At 35.5% G+C, this 19,804-nt stretch overlaps 1 protein-coding gene across 15 annotated transcripts in view; it reads right to left on the bottom strand.

Moving 5' to 3' along the window:
* CD47 (CD47 molecule) overlaps positions 1-19,804 on the bottom strand; it is a 114,561-nt gene that overhangs the window by 34,346 nt on the left and 60,411 nt on the right. For 5 of the 15 annotated variants that reach the window (XM_072614079.1, XM_072614085.1, XM_072614093.1 and 2 more), the window contains one exon: positions 16,710-16,741. In XM_072614079.1, coding sequence (XP_072470180.1) covers positions 16,710-16,741 — 32 coding nt within the window. Of the gene's footprint in view, positions 1-10,714; positions 10,958-13,384; positions 13,418-14,039; positions 14,065-16,709; positions 16,742-19,473; positions 19,577-19,804 lie in introns of those variants that run through there. The other 10 variants (XM_072614080.1, XM_072614094.1, XM_072614086.1 and 7 more) reach the window with 4 other exon arrangements.

The following is a 19,804-nucleotide window of genomic DNA, read 5'->3' as shown; positions in this document are numbered from 1 at the left end:
ATTGCCTTGCTGCAGGAGAATTTTTTTTTTGCCTACAAGAATGGTTTTCCCAAACATGTACTCATTCACCCTCTTACCCCAGGCCCCCTTGTGACACACAGTATAAGCATTGTTGTTCAGCCATTTTCAGTCATGTCTGACTCTGTGATTCTATTTGGGGTTTTCTTGGCAAAGATACTGGAGTAGTTTGCCATTTCCTTCTCCAGCTCATTTTATAGGTGAGGAAACTGCGGCAAAAAGGGTTAAGTGACTTACTCAGGGTCACACAGCTAGTATCTGAGGCCAGATTTGAAATCAGGAATTCTTCCTGACTCCAGGCCCAGTACTCTTTCTACTGCCCCACAGAGCTGCCCTAGCACCAACCATGCCAGCCTGAATATAGCTCACTGGTTCTGTTAAAATTCCTGAGGCCAAACTATAGAAAAGGGAAGCAATCTGTTTTATAGAAACTAAAATGGAGAGATAAACAGAAGAGAAAAAAAAAACCTGGCCTTGCTATTTACTACTTGTGTGACCTTGGGCAAGGATCTCTTTCAGGCTCAGTTTCCATATGTCAAATGAAGGTGAGGGTGGGGTGGGGGGTGGGGGGTGGGAGGAGTATCCTCAGTTCTGAATCTGTTTTCACATAAACAGTTTGATATACTAAGCTTCTTTGGGGCAGGGACTATCTTTTGACCCATTTTGTATCCCCAGAGCTTAGGCCAGTGTCTGGCACAAAATAGGTGATTAATAAACATTTATTGACTATTACTGACTACAGTAGAAAAAGCACTGGATTTGGTGTCAGAAGAACTAAGTTCAAATCTCAGCTTTGCCATCACCTGTGTGATCTTGGGCAAGTCTCTTGACCATTCTGAGCCTCAGTTTCTCACATCTGTAAAATGAGGGAAAGTTGGTCTAGACAGTCTTTAAGATCCCTTCCAGCTCCAAATCTGTGATTAAAAAAAAAGGAAAATTTCCAGTTCAGTAGAATCACTTTTTTTCCTCCTTTCTCTTGTGAATAATGTTTTCAGAGAATGTCTAAACAACATCATCCGCAGAGTTTGATAATCATGTATTTGCTACATAACACTAAAGGAAGTTAGAGGTAGAATATAGGGTATGTGTATATTCCTCTGTGTGGTAGTTGGCTGCACTGTTACTGTTGAAAGGAGGAAATGTGTATGTGTAAGAGAGTGTGTGTGTCTGTTTCCTGGAAGCAAAGATAACTATCCCAGGTGGGGAGTGAACCGGCAATGCTGGCCTCATTAGCACATGCTACAACCAACTGAGTAATATCCCTCTGGGCCTAGCTGTTCGGGAAAAAATCTGTTCTGAGACTATTCAGTCACTTCTATATTATCAGCTGTTTTGGAGTGTCCCTGTTGTTTTGAAGCAGGAGGCAGAATGCCTGTGGTAGCTGTATTAAGTCTAGTCTGAATTTAGGCTAAGCCAAGAAATGTTTCCACAGAAAGGTAGGTTTCAGGTCTAAACATGCTCCTAGAAAGCACTGTGCACAAAATATGGGGGAGGAGTTTTTAGGTTAGAGAAAGGATTTTTCAAGGGAAATGTTTTTCACACCTTCCAGTTGACTACATTAGGATTTATAACCATGATAAAGCCAGGACTGAAAAATGAGTCAGTTTTTTTTCTGTTTATCAGATCTGTTTAAATACAGGTGTGTGTGTGTGTGTGTGTGTGTGTGTGTGTGTGTGTGTGTGTGTGTGTGTGTGTGTGTGTGTGTGTGTGTGTGTGTAGAGCAAGAGCAAGCGTGAGCGCGTGAAAGAGCGAGACCTCTTTGGCATTCTGGTGAAACCTATTTAATACTGAGTCTCCCTATCTCTCCCAAGCTGGAATTAAAGGGGCTTCCTGGGGCCTGTTCCCACTCTGAAAAGCACAGGTGCTTTGACCTGGGCTAGTTCTTCACTTCCTAGGCAACCAAGTGGCCCTCCAATTGTGGGAGCTTGTGATATTAATGTCAAACTTAGCACAGAAAGCTAGCACATGTGCTTAGTTCTATTGGCTTAGCCCACTGAAGCTGAGAACTTTTTTTCTTTTTTCATGTTTTTTTCCCTTTTGTTCTGTTTCTTCTTTCACAATATGACTAATGTGGAAATATGTTTAACATGATTGCACATGTACAACATATCAAATTGCTTGCCCTATTGGGGAGGGGTGAGGAAAAAAATTTGGAACTCAAAATCTTATAAAAATGCATGCTGAAAACTATCTTTACATGTAATTGGGAAAAAATAAAATACTATTTACAAAAAAAAGGTAGTTGCTAGTGATATTTTGATGTTGATCTTGATTGAAGGCCCTTATTCATCATTCTTACAAAAATCATTTGCTAGGATCACAATGTTAGAATTAGAGGGATCTGCTGGTGTTACCTAATCCCACCCACCCTTATTTTACAGGTGAGGAACATGAAGACCAGAGGTTAAACGGCTTACCCCAGTTCACAAAGGTATGAAGAAAACAGCTGGGCATGGTGCAGTGGTGCACACCTGTAATCCCTGCTATGACAGAATTTGAGGCTTGTGTTATCTGTTAGAGATCAGGAGTTCTGAGCTGCATCAGGTTAAGTTTATGGTCTCAGCATTAAGGTGAGCTACCAGGAGTGTAGGCCATCAGGTTGCTGAAGGACAGGTGAACTTCAAACCAGTACAGGTTGGACACAGAACAGGTCAAAGTTCTGAACAAGAGTAGGCCTGGGCCTGTGAATAGCCCCTGTAACAGAGGAGGAAGGACAAAAGAGAAAGGGAAAGGAAGAGGATAGTAAAATGTGGATTGGAATTTAGGTCTTCTTACTCAGTTCTCTGTTCTTTCTTCTGTACCTCACTCAATGCAGGTGTTCCTAGAAGATGTAGAGTTCCCATAAAACAGGATCTCTGCCCATATAGAACTTAGTTGAATAGGGGAATAAGACACAATCAGATGATTCAATAGGTGCATTAGAAAGTTGCAAAACAAAGAGCTCTATGAGATCCAAGAAGAAACATTGTGATCGATAGGGGGTGATCAGGGAAAGGCTCTGTGGTAGAAAGTAACATCTGAAATGGGCTTTAAAGAGTGGAAAGTATTATACAACAGGCAAACAGATACAAGGAAGATTTTCCACATATAAAGGACAGGGTATGCAAAGGCCCAAAGGTAGAAGAATATGGAGGATATATTGATAAATAGAACGCAGTTCAACTTTAATGCATAAGTATGTTGAGGGGGAAAAATAAAGGCTGGAAAGGTAGACTGGTACCTGATTAAGGACCTGGAAAGCTGGATACATTACATTGTGAGCTCCTTGAAGGTAGGGACTGTCTTTTATATCTTTTTATATCCCTGTCTCTTAGGGATGCGCCCGGAATGCTGCAATTGTGCTTAATAAATACTTATCAACTAACTGATTGACAAATGAGTCTGAACTTTAGATGGACACAAAAAGGAGTCATTTTTGAATCTAATACCACAGAATCCCAACTCCCAATCAAAACAATGTTATGGTGACCTAAGGTTAGAAAATCGGTCCACAAAAGCTTACTGAACTTCTTCTGATCTGAACTTCCTGAACCATAGTGCTAAATACTAGTGAATTGCTTCAATTATACCACTTCTATGTGGAATCATTCCAATCAACCCACTTTCAAATGCACTTTTCATACACAACTATTTGTTACAATGAAGTTGGCTTTTGGCTGAAAATTTAGAAGTTTTGTTAAATAACCTAGCATTAGGTTACACCTTGAGGTGGAAGGCCAGGCTTTCCCAACTCTGGGATGGACTTCCATCTACTGCATGGTCCTGGTTATTTTTATAGTCTCTCCTGTTAGAATGGTCTCTGCATTCTAAGCTTCTCAGAGGCAGGGATCTTGTGTTTTGCCTTTCTTTGACTCTCTTGTGTTTAGCAAAATGTCTGGCAGAACAGGGACTCCCTAAGTACTTGTTGACTAACGAAAGTGAGATGCAAAAACCTACAGTTTTTAATGACAAGCAAGCCTTTTGAACATCACAAAAAAAAAACCAAAAACTTTCAACAGAAGCCCCTGGGAAGTTTTTGTATCACCCCACATTTATCCAGAGTGCCTAACTCCATTACAGTGTAATAGCACTTTAAAAAAAAGGCTACAACAAAAGGGTCTATTTGCAGGGTTTAGGATAAAAGAGTGTCATCTGAGTTGAGCTTTTTGTTTGTTACCTAACAAGATCTAGGCAGTTTTTGAACTAAGACTAACTCAACCGAGTTAAATTGCATCATTTTCAATGAGGCAATTGTTGGACTGCCTTTTGATGTTCCTGGAACTGTGAGCATTCAAAAGCTGCTGCTTTAAAGTCAAACTGAAGTAAAACAAGACCTTCAATTATTAAGTAATGTGTTCTAATCATTAAGAGGCCTTTCATTTCTATTCACTATAGTTCTGAATTAGTCTTGAAAAGTAATCCAAGGAGATGTAGTTTGGTATAGTGGAGAGAAAGCCAACCTTGCAGTCAGGAATACCTGGGTCACTATAAGGCCTTTGCATACTTAAGCAAATTCCTTAAGCTCAGTACTCCCATCCCCCACATCCCACTATAACTATAGTTGGTAGAAGTTGCTAATCTACACAAGTGGAGGGAGTTGGCTCACCTGGTAGCTGGCAAGACCAATGAAATCATAGGTCTCCTCCCCCAAAAGAAATGATCAAAAGAAACTTCTAAGTTGGAAATCATTTGTTTTTTTCTGGCAGTGAAAATGACAGGCTCTAAATGTTTTGCTGAGCAATGGACTGATTAGCATGAGCCTTACTTAAAACAAAAACTAGAAGCCAGAGTCCTAAGGCACCTTCTTCTGACACTCAATCCCATTTCCAATTTTGCTTAAATCTGTGTTTGAGTAATTGGTGAAATCATGTCCTACATGATCAGTGTTATCACAATCTATTATTTTCTGAAGCTGTCATACTTGATACCTTGAGTCTGAAAGGTGCTACCCAAAAAATCCAATTCAGCTGCATTCAAAAAGGCCAACGCCCCTGTGGGTGTTCTAATCATGTTGAGTACAGTTCTGTGCTACACATAGCAACTTTCAGGGCAGGAGGTAGACCATTAAATGCTTTCTGAGCTCCATTAGAGCCACCCCTGCTGATAGTGAAAAAGTTCTCAGACACAAAAATTAAATTGCCTACTAGGTAAGGAGTAAGACAATTTCTCTCCAAATATTTTTCTGTTGAAATCATCTAAAAAAATGCACATACAGGACCAGGAATATAGGAAGAACATGACTTAGCAAGCTAGAACCAAGATTAAGAATTCACTGCCTTAAACTTTCATGATGTCTCTGCTAATAGCCCATAATCATTAGCAGTTCACCTCATTTTTCTTTTAAAATGGAGACAGGAATTTCAGAACTGAGCAGAACCTTAGATGTCAGTCCAACCTCTGTCTCTTATAGAAGGGAGAATCTAAAGCCCATGGAATTTAAGCAATTTAGTCAAGGACTGGAACCCACATCTTCTGACTCCCAGTACAAGTTTAAAAAGCCAGTTTAGCTTTAATAGCTTAAAACTGCACTAAGAACTTTTGGGACATACTGTAGAGTATCCCTTCCAATAGTCCACAGGATCAGAGAGTAATAAAATGAACCTCAAGAGCACTTTTTTTCTTCCTTTGTAATTTGCTATTTGCCCCACCCCATTTCCATCTATTTTCCAGCTTATTTATGAGGGTGAGTCAATAACTAAGATGTATTTGATCTTCAAAATACTTTATTTTAGGAACATGATCAAAAACATTGCCATTTTTATAATGCAGCAAATATAAGCATCACACATTCAACAACAATGAGGTAATGTAGTAAATACATACATTATGTTTATGAAAAATGGAGATTCACCTTGGCTATTAACTCTCCCTCATACATTTTGTAATGATATCTAGAAATCAATAATCATTCCTCCCCCCTCTAACCACTGTCTCATTCTCACCATTTAAACCTTTGAAAATTCACATCCCTTCAAATTACACAATTATATTTTTGCAGTCTACTATAGCGGCAATATAGGCAGCTCACCAAAACAGCTTAAAATGTTTTATTAAGTATATATAATATTACAGGGTAATATTTACAAAGTTATGGGTTTTTTTAAATAAAAAAAATACCTTGGCAAAGATTGCAGATTTTCAAAGCTTCAAACAGTGATAAATCGATTTAATACATAAAAAAAAACCTCTGACAGTAACAACACAGCTGTAAAACAACTTTGGTTTTTAAATCACTGTAAGAATGGCTACTGACAAATAGCACACCTTTAACTGCTATCCAGAAAAGCCCCCAGAGGGCCTTTGTACATAGCAAAACTGAAGTTTTCTTCATTTAGAATGGTTAATGGATATTTACAACACGTGGGATCCAATTTTTGACAATGGCTTTTTGTAAATGATGCTCCATTTAATTAAAAATAAAAATCTGCTTCTCATCCTTATCAACCACCATCACAAGACTTTAAGGTTTCACTGCTGTTGCCTTACAAGGGAAGTCCATTAAAGGTGATTTTCTTTTGAAAAGTCTGAATGTGTGAGAAACATTTTAAATAAAGTCAAAGTATATAACCACTATGATCAAGAGCTCAGGCACATGCTTCCCCCAAAAAGGTGGGTACTAACATTTTAGCATCAGGGAAACTCCCTGTTCATTGCTGTCCCTTTCCATAGATTAACTGGTTTATACTCACTGGCATATGAGAACAGCCAAACTCAGGATCCATATAAGTTTGGGGGCAGTAGATGATTGTTATTTGTGATTTTTCCCCACAGTATGCACATAAATACAAGACATTTCAAAAACAAAAACAAAACACTGAACAAAACACAAATAAAATCATACAGAGCTGCCTTACAAATGTTTTATTTTTTTTTCTGGTTTTCACAAACAGTTGAATGAATGGGTACATATATAGCATTTTTCCCCCACAGAGACCACAAAAACTGCCACTGCCTAATTATTTTTTAGTTAGAAAAGTGAAGAGAATTTGGAAAGAATAACACAGAACTCTACCACCACTCTCTCAGATCTCAAGGGAACTACTTAAGTGCTTTGAAATTGGCCACTTAGTAAATGGAGAGTCATTTATCTCCTTCAAACTGACAAGAAAGCTCCTACATTTTTAAAAAATTTCTAACATTTTGAAGAATTTTTTTTCAGATTTGACCTAGACTTTCATGTTAAAAAAAAGGTCACCTTTAAGATTTCCTTAACACAAAATTTGTCAAAAGAGAAAACTCTTATTTACTTTAATAAGAATACTAAGGGAAAAAATGAATTATAGCCAACTCTTGATTACTAACCCAAAACATTATAATATAGTGTGGAAAGCACTGAACTAGGCACTGTGGGGAGAAAGGAAGAAAAAGTGTGTTTATTTTCCTGAAATATCTAGTGGGAGATATAGGATACAAATCTAAAAGTGTATGCACTTGTATGGGCATGAGTATGTATAATACAACATGCAGTAGCTCTGCCTGCACCTAAAAAGTATGGCCATTGAATTGTTCTGAATTTACCAAAAGGAGCTTCCTATTTAAATGAAACTAAGGTGATGAATAATTTCCACATTTACTTTCTGAATTTCATATACTGGATTTACTTCAAACAAGGTACACTTTGGATTTACTTAAGACAAAGTACACCTATAAACAGTTGTACAGACATATACACATAAGGACTAAGCAAATGCAGAATTTATTAGTAAGGTAAAGAAAAGAGATGATAAGAGTGAATGGTCTGACTGAGACTTGAATAGATGTGTGAATCTGAAGAAGATTCTATGGGAGGATGAATATAGGGAAGGAGGAGAGTACTTCATAGGTTAAAGGCTTAAATGCTAGAGGGGTCAGAAAAGGGAATGAAGGAATTGTACTCAGGGGTATAGTAAATGGGTGTTCCCAAGGATAGGCTGGATACAGGATAAAAAAGAAAATGACTGATAGGTAAAGAGGGTGGGAGAAACCATTAGGTGCTTTGAAGCATTAAGATAATTGGCAACATTGTTCTCTGTTAAGAATAATTTGATCAAAATGATGACTGAGGAAGATGATCCCTGTTGAGGTATACAGATCAAATAAATGGGAAATGTTAAAGATAGCCAAGAAGACGGCTGGGAAGCTGAGTAAAATTTAGCTGAAGCCAGTTAGACTATGGGAGCTAAAAGAAACCTCAGCATTCATTTCATCTAACCCACCCCCCATTTTACAGATGAGCCAACTGGGGCTCAGAGCAATCACTTCCCTACAGTCACACAGTGGCAGGCTAAAAACTGAGGTCTCATGGTTCCCAGGTTCAGTATTCTTTCTACTATATGACTCCTTCATGGGGTAATGAGCTTAATAAAACTGAAAGATACACAGTAGGTGCTTAGTACATGTTACTACTTGAGTTGTAGTCATGTAGTTAAGAAATAACCACATGGAAATGGAGAGACGAGAGGGAATCTGGAAAATATTATGAAGGAAGGAATAAAAAAACTAAGTGATGAATGCAACATGGGAAACTAAGGAAGACAATAGAAGTTTTTTTTAATTAAATACATGAAAATTTAAAAAACCCATCAACCTACTCTGGCTGGTGGTTTCAATATTCTCTCTACAGTATGTGAAACTTTTTCCAGAGCTGCTAGCAAATCAGCTAGCAAGCATTTATTAAGCACCAGTGTGCCACTGTACCATACACCTTTGGAAAACATGACTGGTTCATTTAGTTTCCTTTTCATAATCGTCCCCCTGCCACTTTCTGATGAAGTTGCTTTGGTGGCAGAGAAAAGCCCCAAAGGCAGGCAGAAATAGGGAGAATATAAAAGGATACTTCCTATACAAGTGTCCCTGAATTACTGAGAGTTTAATGCATATTTAAAAAAAAAAAAGACAATGGCAATTCAGTGAGGAATTCACTGGAAAAGTCCTCATACTTGGCTATTTTCTTAAAAAATAGAGATTTGGATTTTTACAATTTCATCTGCTTTAGCTATTTTTTAATTTGATCAATATGGATTCCTTCTTTATCCTCTCAAAATGTAAATGATTCAGGAGGATAAGAAGAATAGCAGGAACTGATGGAATTCCTGAAACAACCCAGCTCCTCTATTTATACCAATATTTTGAATAATACCACAAAGAGTGGGAGGGAAAAAAGCAAAGTACAAAAAAAAAATAGAGTTGGCTTTGTAAAAAGTATCTTGACTTTTTTGTGAGGCATCAAAAGATCATTAAATTTTGGTTTGCCTAGGACAAACCACTTGGTCCCAACATGAAATATGAAAATTAAGTTGAGTAGTATTGAACTAGCATATAAAAGAGGCACATGGGAACATTCAGTGGACTAAGAAATAATTATCATCAATGCAGCCACAGATATGACCATTGTATTACACAAACAGAAAAATGGCTGGTACTTTAGTGTATTATTGATGAGCACAAAGCTGGACAATTGACTTTTTTTTAATAACCAAATTACTTTAATGACCAATTCTACCTAATAAACACCTTTGTTTTAAATAATTCTACTAAAAGTAGAAAATCAATATTTGCTCTGTTCACCCCAATTGTCCACATGAAACAAGCATGTGCCTATCACACAAACACACACACACACACTCACAGACACATGAACAAGGTAGAAAAACAAGTGCTAATAATCTAAAAGTACAGGCAAACACAGCTGCCATAATGCTAAATTTCAAACCAGGGTAGGAAAGATTTTGTGTGGTTTTTTTAAAAGTTTTTAGTCTTAGAGAAGGGAGAGGTTGAGGTGGGAATACAAGAGGATGGTGATGATAAGTTGTTTTTCCATGCAACATAGATACAACAGTAGTTTAAAAGAAAAAAAGGCCCTCTGGAGGAGCTGGTCTGAAGGTGATGCACTATACTGTACTGCCATGCAGGGGATCAAAGCTCAAATCTCAATCTTGGTTTTTCATGCCCCAGACCAAAAAATATGTAAAATAACACTGGAGGATACCCTCAGTTTAGAGGAAGGGAATGTTGATGTTATTTTTTGCCAAAAAATTTTAGACTGGAAAGCAGTTCTCTGGAAACAAGACTTGTCCCTTTCAGCAACTAGATTGAAGTGTGTCACAGGACCTGGTTCAAGGAAGAGAAAAGACTCAACATCTTGTAAGACAGAAGCAATTAACAGGAGGACAAGACAGTATTTAAAAGGTTGTGGGGACAAAGAAGAACAAAAAACAAACATCAAGAAAATTACAAGGTTAAGCTGCAGGGCCTTACTTAACACTCAGAATCTAGATAAGTTTTTGACCATTATATTTCACATTTAGTGAAGATGCAAGAGTGGTAACCTCTCCAGAAAAAAGGCCTCTATCCACACATGATAGACATTAGGTAGTAATGCAAGATGCAAGGTACTTTGACCTGACTCTAAAAGAACTATTTCCCTTGTCCCCAGAAGTAGCAGAGATATTCTGTGGCCCAATAAACACTGCCTGCCAAATATGCTCCTGGGAATGCTATCCTTCAAAGTTAGATGGAAACTATCGATTCTCATGTCTCATAGACTTCTTGGAGCAGCCACAAGGTGGTACTGGGTCAATTTTACCTTTAACCAGTTTTTAAAAACCCAACAAATTACAGAAAATAAAGACATGGGGTTTGATAAAGGTATCAAAGATACAACCTCTACCTTTGTCCCTACTGAACAATAAACCAAAATAATTCCCCCAAAACTAGTTCTCAATTGGGCAATACAATATACATTTTTATAAATTTTTAATTAACTAAATTACAGCTGTTTTGAATATAAACTTAACTGTAGCAATCACTTAAGGGTGGTGGTAGGTTTCCCCCACACACACACACACAGATGCAAACCAGTGAATTTCTTCCTTTTCTTCTCTTTAGATAGTGAATCCAGGCCATTGTGTCTAAGTACAAGTATATTCCATTCACATCTACCATCCTCCAAATCAGAGCCCATCATTCCTTTTCAATTACTCTGCAGAATTAAAGAGCAAACATGCAGTCAGTGTTCAAGTCCATTTTCATTCAGCAAGTTAATGCATCTATTCCACAGTATTTAAATAGTAACTGAAGAGTCTTTACAATCAGGTACTATATGGTACATGAGGACCAGTGAACTGCTCACTCAGCAGCAACCTGCAGCCTCATTAGTTTCAAGAGCAGAACTATTAATGATTAATGATTATATTTAAAAATCATTGAAACATCAATCGAGATTTGTGGAAGATTCACGTTGAAATGTTCTAAAGTATCAAAAATTCTAATCAGTTTTTAACTTAATTAAGAGAAATTATGTCCAGAAAAAATATCTAATTGTCATTGATTCCATTCATTACATATCTCTAAAAATATTGGCTAAAAAGGCAGTAAATCATTAAACAAAAGATGAGATGTAGTACTGAAGACTCAAAGTTCTCAAACTTGTCTTCTAACAGCTTAGTATCTTTCTAAAACTATAAAGAAATAAGATATAATAGGAAAAAGGCATGAAGAAAGAAAAAGATATAGATCACCAGAATGTAGGTACAGGTAACAAGGGACTCCACATTACCATATTTCACTGAAACCAGGTCCCTTTTAAATAACTTTCTATCTATTCTTAAATTACAATTAAGTAAAAATTAACGGAACTTTCCCCATTCTTCTCCAAACAAATGAACAAGTGAAGCATGTTAGTAAAAAAGGCTGTGAAATAAACCAATACTAGTAAGAAATTTTTGTGATCCCTACTGTACAGAGGCTCAACTGCTATTTTAAAAGGTTTCAATGACACATAAGAAACTTTAGAAATGAGCCAAATGCTATCAATACCAGGGAGAAATTAATTGAAAAAGAATCAAGGCCCTCTTAATTCAGTATTGCCTTTTGTTTCTACAATGATAAAAAAAAAAAAAAAAGGGACACTGACATAGCACTTGACATGCATGATCTATTTGGGCTGCTTAGGTCATTATTATTATTATCAAAAACAGGATTCCAAAAACCAGATCTTTCTGAATCTAAGCCCACTACTCCTCCTTTTAGGTCACAGCCTTTAAAGCAACATAGGAAAGACCAATGATCTACAACATTAACATATCCACTCTATAATTTCATTCTCTTTCATGCAGGACCAAGGAAACACTGTAAATATTTACCATGTAAATCTTTTTTAAAATATGGAAAATCATAAACACATAGGGAAAAAATGAGTCAACAGGACATTAATATTTCAGAATTTGTATTTTCAGGAAGGAAAAACCAATAACATGTTTATGAAAATGTAAAAAATGAAAAAGTCTACTTGTAAAAAATCAAAGAGTATTTATTAAGGGCTTATTGTATGCCAAGCACTCTGTTAAGTGGCTGGGGATACAAAGAAATGTAAAAATAGTCCCTGCCCTCAAACAGTTCATGTTCTAACATGGGAGACAACGTGTAAATAACTAGATTTATTCAAGATATGTACAGAGTAGACGGGTAGTAATCACAGAAGAGAAGGCAGCCAGGAGGAACTTGGAAAAGCCTTCTGTAGAAGGAGGCATTTCAACTCAGATAGGAAGGAAGCCAGAAAAGCTAAGAGGTGGCGGTGAGAAGGGATCAGGTATCAGGACAGCCAGTCCCCATGGGAGGGGGAGGGGGTGGGGCAAGATCGTAGGAAGAAGCAAAGTGATGAAGGGTTTCACAAGCCAAAGACAGGACCTTATAGTTGCATGTTGAAATAACAAGGAGCCACTAGTTTATTGAGTGAGGAAGCGACATAGGTAGACCTATACTTAATAAAAAGGTGTGGGAAAGAATTAAACATCATTACATTGGGGATCTTTTGTTTTTAATTCTCCTTCAAAAAATGTGAACAAAGGTCCTGCATGAAAGCATAGACATTAAGGACTCAAAAATGATGATACAAGGATAAAAGGGATTCTATCAAGATAAAGATAGACCTTAGATCAGCAGTATCAAACACTCAGACTGCATATGTAGCCCATAATATGTCTGAGTACAGCCAGAACCAAAATAAAATATAATTGGAAGATATTTACAAGTACAAATATAACAAAACGTGGATAATGTCAGTTATGTGGTTTTTAAAATCAACATGGGCTAAAGGGATATTTATGAATGATCTAGTGGCCCCCCATTTCTATGCCTGGATCATTTGTGTGTTTTATAAAAACAAGAAATGTTTTTGACAAAGTTCAAGGAAAGTCCTTTTTTTTTTTCTTCTGGCAGAGGGTAGGAGATGATCTGAAACCATGACTCCACAGAAAGGAAGGTTTACATCTTAAAAGATTTTAGCATCTTCATGACATGATAGCATCCCTTTTATCACAGCAATGTTACTAGGATCAATGCAAAAATATATTTTTTTAAATTTCTAGATTGAAATAAGTCTACAGTTGCAACTGAGTTTAATACTCACCATCATTCATCATTCCTTTTGACTCTTTAAAAGCTAAGAATTAGTAACAAGCCAAGCAAGCAGTTAGAAATTTTACACAATTAGGTCCAAAAAAAAAAAAATGTGAAATATCATGCCAACTATCTAACTTCTATAGAACCTATTTAATTTTGAAGGGTACTTTCAAAAGACTGAAAAACTTCAACCAGGTATGGTTGGGTTTTTTGGATCCTATGCTTACTCCCTCCTCCCTCTCCATCCCCCATCCCAGTAGCATCAGTCTCAGTTTGGAACATGAGCCCAGGGGTCTAGGTTTTAAGAAAGTCAGAAATGTGGCCTTGCCCCATTATGAAATCTTAAGGTTTTGCCACTAAAATCCACAACTTTGCAAAGTTCACTTTGAACCACTGTGGCAACAAGTAAATAGGAATGTTTTCTTTTTAGCTGCTCTTCTTGATTTGGACTAGAAGAGGCAAATACAGTAGTGACAGAAGATACTACATTATCTCAGAGTTGAGAGCATCATGATAGCAATGACTTAGAAAAAAAGGTCAAGAACTTCAATTTTCCACAAAGTATGGTGGAAGCATTCTCTCTATACTACTGAGCCAGTCCGACTTAGGAACTGGTTTTTGGGGAAAAGAAAAGGAATAAACAAGTTGACATAAACACCTACCATTAAGGGGTTCCTCTACAGCTTTCTGGAAAATTTAAAATACATTTATATAAAAATTGTATTTATTTCATGCCCCTTCATACTTAGGCTACTTTAAGCTAATATTTCATAATAATGGATTCTAACATCTAAACATGCAAGAAAATAACACTCAGCTCATTAACTTAAAGAGTAAGTGCATTCTTATTACTTATTTCCCATCAAGAGTTATTCTTTCTGGAAGAAGTGATTTATTATATTCTAAAAAATTCTAAAAATTCTAAAGCCACAATAAAATTTAAAAAAGTTAAAATATTATTTTTGCAAGAAAAGGAAATGGATAGAATCATCTTAAAAACCAGCCAAACTGAACTATGAAACATGGAAGGAATATTTGTTAAGTTTTATGGGTCAACAGGTACCAGTCATCACTAAATTATATTATATTCCATATATAATATATACTATCATAGATCACAGAATTAGAGCTGCAAGAACTATAGAAGTCATCTGGTCTAACCCACTCATTTTACAAAAGAAGAAACAGAGGCCCCAAGAGACTGAGTAACATTAGCTTAGCTGCTGATTCCAAATACCTTTGGGGAATAAGGAGGTACACGAAAATAGATTTTTGTAGCATTTCAGACATATACAGTTTTTAGACAAAACATTTAAGAATGTGTCTTTAATCTACTGTCACCAGCAGATCTTGACTTGGATCATTTCTGGTGAAACGAAAATGGTCAAGCTTTGAATAAATCTCTATAATGAGCTGAATGAAACAGCTTTTTCCCATGCAATGTCTCTTGGGCCTAGCACTACTTCTGGTATACTTGATTCAAAGTATTCCCTTTTATTTTCTCTCCCCAGATCATTTCTGTGACCTTGACGACTATTTTTATAATATGTGGCAAAATTTTTTGAAATGAGGTCAGGAAGAAAAACTTACTGAAATGGAAAAGAGAAAGAAACTAAATAATTCACAAGATACAGTTTAAAAATTAGTTTTACAACCATATCTTTTAAATTTTATTTTAAAACAAATTTTAAATTTAATTTTTATTTTCACACCAAAAAAGAAAAGTTGCAAATGATTACATAATAGTGAAATTTACTATTTTTTGACTGTTTGATAGATCATCTGGCCCTAGGTTGTTTTTTTTCTTTGTGAGTTTATTTATGACTTGATTAATCTATTTTTTTCTAAGGTTAGGTTAAGTTCTCTTTTTTATTCTGATAACTTAGATAGTTTTATATTGATGTAAATATTTATCCATTTACATTGTCAGTTTTTTTGTCATATAATTAGGCAAAATACTTTCTAATAATTTCCTTCATTTCTTCCTTATTAACTGTGAATTCTTTTTTGATACTGGTGATTTGGTTTTTCTTTCTTAATCAAACTAGCTATTTATTTTTGTTGAAAAAACTAATATTATTTATCCATTTAAGTAAGGTACTTTTGTTTTCTATTTTATTAATGCTTTGATTTTTAAATTTTCTCTATTGATGGTTAGTTGGAATTTTTTGATTTGTTTCTTTTTTAGTTTTTGTTTCCTCACTGCATGTCTAATCCTTTATCTGTTCTTTCTCCCTTATGCAATGAGTGTTCAGAAATAGGAATTTTCCCGTAAGGACTGTTTTGATGACCTTTCAATTTTTTTTTAACATAATCTCATTGCTGACATTTTCTTGAATGAAATTAACTATTGTTTGTATAATCTGTTCCCTGACATATCAATTCTTCAGGATTAATTTAGTCTTCAATTAATTTTTACTCTTTTCTTCATAGACTCTCTATTGAATATCATTATTATTGCACTATGGTCAGTAAAGGATGTATTTAATATTTCTGCTTTTCCATACTTGTTTATGAAGTTTTTATAAACCCCCAAAAAGGTAAATTTTTCTAAAATTGCCATAAGACAGCTGATAGTCCTTTCTATCCTCATTATGTCATGGCCCAATATCTACCATATAACTTTCTCTAAATTTCATTTAGTTCCTTAACTTATTTCTTATTAATTTTTTTGTTAGATTTTTCTGAAGCGAGTCCCATGATTATCACTGACTTCAAGGCTGAAGCTTTCGCAGGCTTCCTGTATCTCTGTCTCTGTCATCTTTCTGCTCCAATGCCTATAGATGAAGGTTATTGGTTTCCCTGGCTTGTTCTTGTCCTGGTGTCTATAGGAGAAGCCTCCTACTTTTCCTGGAACACTCCTGTCCTATGACCTATAGCCATAGGCTCACAATGTCCCTGACTAGCCCCTGGTTTGCTCTTTTCTACCTGAAACAAGATCTAAGAAAAAAACTGAAATTATATTCCTGTTTCAACTACAATTGGTCATGGTCAGAATTGTATACTGGTCTTAGTTACTGTCATGAATAAACAGTTAATAAGCAATATTTGTAAAAGTAAATTTCCTACTCTGGGTAAGAGACATCAATATAATTTTTAAAGTATATTCAATCCATTTCTTTGCTACTAATACTAGTTTCATGGACAAAATTGTACCTACTCGTTAAGAAATACAAAACCAGAAAAGTGAGCAACATCAGCTTCAACTGAGTGTCATAAACTTTCTACCACTTGGTAAAACTCTTGGTAGAGAAGAAAATGCTCAAAATGCATCATTAGCAGTTTCTTCATTCATCAGAGGCTTGCAACTCATTATCTAAATAGAAACTTACCCTAGATGGTGGTATAGTCTTCTGATTGGAAGCTGAAATCATTAAAACATCAAAAAAGAGAGGATCAGAATTTCACAAAGAAGCTAAGACAAATGGTACTTAATTTTATTAAGTTCAAAATAGTACAGTTCCTAAACTAAAGACGTCAGATACTACCTAAAAAGCATTCTAGCTTTGGTCTTCTACTAAAAAATTGAGGGCATTATTCAGCATTTGTGCTGATGGAAGAAATAAATAACAATAATCTACCAGAATAGGGAATATATATACATATGTATACACCTAAATACATGTAGTCTGTCACTTAAACCAGTTGAGCCATCCAACGGATGCATACATAAATGGTCATTCACCCCACCCTACCCCCAATTTGGAGAGTGTATGGTGGGAAGGGAGAGCAGAGTCTGTTCTTCATTCTATCTCCTTGAGTTTATTCCTCTAATTCTTGAGATCTACTTATAACCTCCCTAATCTTCCTGATTTAGAGTGTTCCAGAATCCTAACTAACAGAAGAAAATACAGTGAATTGGAAATGATTTTAAAAAAGATTAACTCTGCTAGGATGCCCTGAAAAACCCTTCCAAAGGTGATGATTCAAAGAATTATTAGCCATTCCCAACAGGTCCCATCCATGATAAATTTCTTTGGCAATTTCTCTTTTTAGTCTTTGCTAAACTTTTTACTAGTTTAATATCAGCTAGGTTGAATTGGTTAGAGGAAAAGGAGAGACAGGTGTGAGTAGGATGGTGAAGTGCAGAAAGGAAAGAGAGTTAAATGGAAAGTGAAAGAACAACTTTGACCTAAAATGCCAAGAGAGGAAGAAGACACCAGAGTGGTTGAAGCCATTTCTAGAGCAAGTAGTCAGAATTGCAATTTTGAGAATAACTTTGCAGCAAGTGTCAGTTCAACATTATACAGATTATTTATCACTTATTATTTTTTTACTTTAGGTAATTCACAGTCAAATCAGTTTGTAGTTAATTAAGAATAAACTATTGTAATGTTTTTAACTGAAGCTCTTTCATTTGTATAGAAATGTTGCTACCAAGGATATTCCAAGAAAAAACTCATCCTGAGTTTGGTGGTGTGGTTTTTTTGGTTTGTTTTCCTTACAGTAAGTAGTCTTTTGTCCTCCTACTATACTTTCTATAACTGACTTTTATGTAAAAGCCATATGAAAGCTCAGGAATGGAATTAATGAATAAAATGATATCTCCTGGGCAAATTACCATGTGCAGAGTTCTTTCTTGAAGGCAACACAGTTAAGACTCTCTCAAGGATAGGGTCACTCATGTTGGGAAAATCTTACTTAACTGGAAAGTTGAAGGTAAGAACTCTATCTAAAAAGGGGAGGAGAGTATTAAGGAGGTGGTAAGCTCAAATAATATTTGCTTTCTTCTTGACAAATAAGAAATACAGAAATTTATGAGACATTTACACTTCCATAAAATTACACTGATAGCATGCACCTTCAGTTAAATCCTCCTCTTGCAGGGTCCCTTCTCAACATACACATACGACAAATTACAAAAGGAGTAAGGATTCTATCTGAAATTTTTGCTAGGGGTACAAAATTTAATCTTAAGCTGATGAGTTGTATTTCTTAATAGGATTATGGTTTTGTGTGGGCACAACACCTAACTTTTTCCTCCAAAATAACATTTAAAGAGAATATTTTGGTTCATGTCCCCATCTCCTAAGTATCTGATCCTTAATTATTTTTAGGGAGTTACTTTTAAGACTATCTTGCCTGGGCACATTGACGAAACACATCTACAAACGATGGAAATACAACCCTATCTAATGACCAGACAAATCTAAATACATAAAAGTCAGATATTACCAGATGTTGTTTCTACCTTAATCTCACTTAATAAGGTTCTTGTAAGAAAAGTGTTTTGTAAATCACAGTGCTCTATGTAAATGAAAATAATTATTAATCCTTCCTAATAGGCTGTATCAGAGTTAAATGTTGCAGCCAAACCCATAGAATTTTGAGTGTCAAGTTCTTTTTAAGCTTAAGTTAAACCCTTATCCATACAGATAGAGCCATGTTTCCAATGCATCTCTGTAAGTGACCCTAGAATTTCTCTTCTGCTCTTCAATCACCTTACAATTTACTTTCTAGTTTCAAAATAATCAGTAAAAACTTTGCCATTACTTCACAGTCCAGAAGTAAATCTGATAATAAAATGGCTTATATCAACCTAGATTTGCTTATATAAAAATTTGACTGAACACTAATATATAAAGAGGGTAAAAGTGGCTTTTTTTTAAAATAGGGAGACTTTCCAAGTGATACACAGAAACCCTAAGAAAGAAACAAGCCTTACTTCAAGTGATTCTAATTAGCCCCTTTTAACCTTTTTTATTCTATCCCATTAAGTTTTTATTCTCATCTTTGTCTCCTTTTGTCAATATCAAAACACCTCCCTATTTTAAAAAAAATCCATATTCAGTTAAAAAAAACAGAAAATGAATGCTAAAATTCTACAATAACGTTACAATTAAGGCTACAAGTGTAAATACTTAATGGAGAAAAATGCACAACTTTAAATTTTCATAAGAACAGTATACTCACCACCCAGGAGAAAGCACAAAATTTGGGAATTAAGTAATTTAATGCTTAATAATATATAAACAAGACTATTCTAAAGGAGAACATGGGTAATGGTGAGAACTGATGGAAACATTTAGTTTTTACTTCCAGATCATTAAATTCAAATTTGCAACCTTAATGTTACATTATGTATATGCATAAGGAGACACATAAACGCTCAAGTGTATAGCGCCACCACCTAAATAGAAACTCCCCTGTACCTTTTCTCTTCATGCCCATCAATTGCCCGAGGGTATGCCTCTCAATTCTGGCATCAAATAAATTTGTTTGAAAAGTTAATTTAAGAAACTCTCAGTAAGATGTAAAACTATATTCTTAACACATTATAATAAGTCCAAAATTGTGTAAAGTTAAAAAAAATCATAATTCTATGTGCTTGTTAGAAATCTGCTATCAGGAAAATGTAAGTTCCTTGCAGGCAGCAGCTGTTTTGTTATAATGTTTTCTGTCTTTCTGTTAACAGTGCCTTGCACAT

The sequence above is a fragment of the Notamacropus eugenii genome, chromosome 5, assembly GCF_028372415.1.
Source record: "Notamacropus eugenii isolate mMacEug1 chromosome 5, mMacEug1.pri_v2, whole genome shotgun sequence".
NCBI lineage: Eukaryota > Metazoa > Chordata > Mammalia > Diprotodontia > Macropodidae > Notamacropus > Notamacropus eugenii.
The sequence above is the reverse complement of the archived record's forward strand: the minus strand, read 5'-3'. Positions and strand labels throughout refer to the sequence as shown.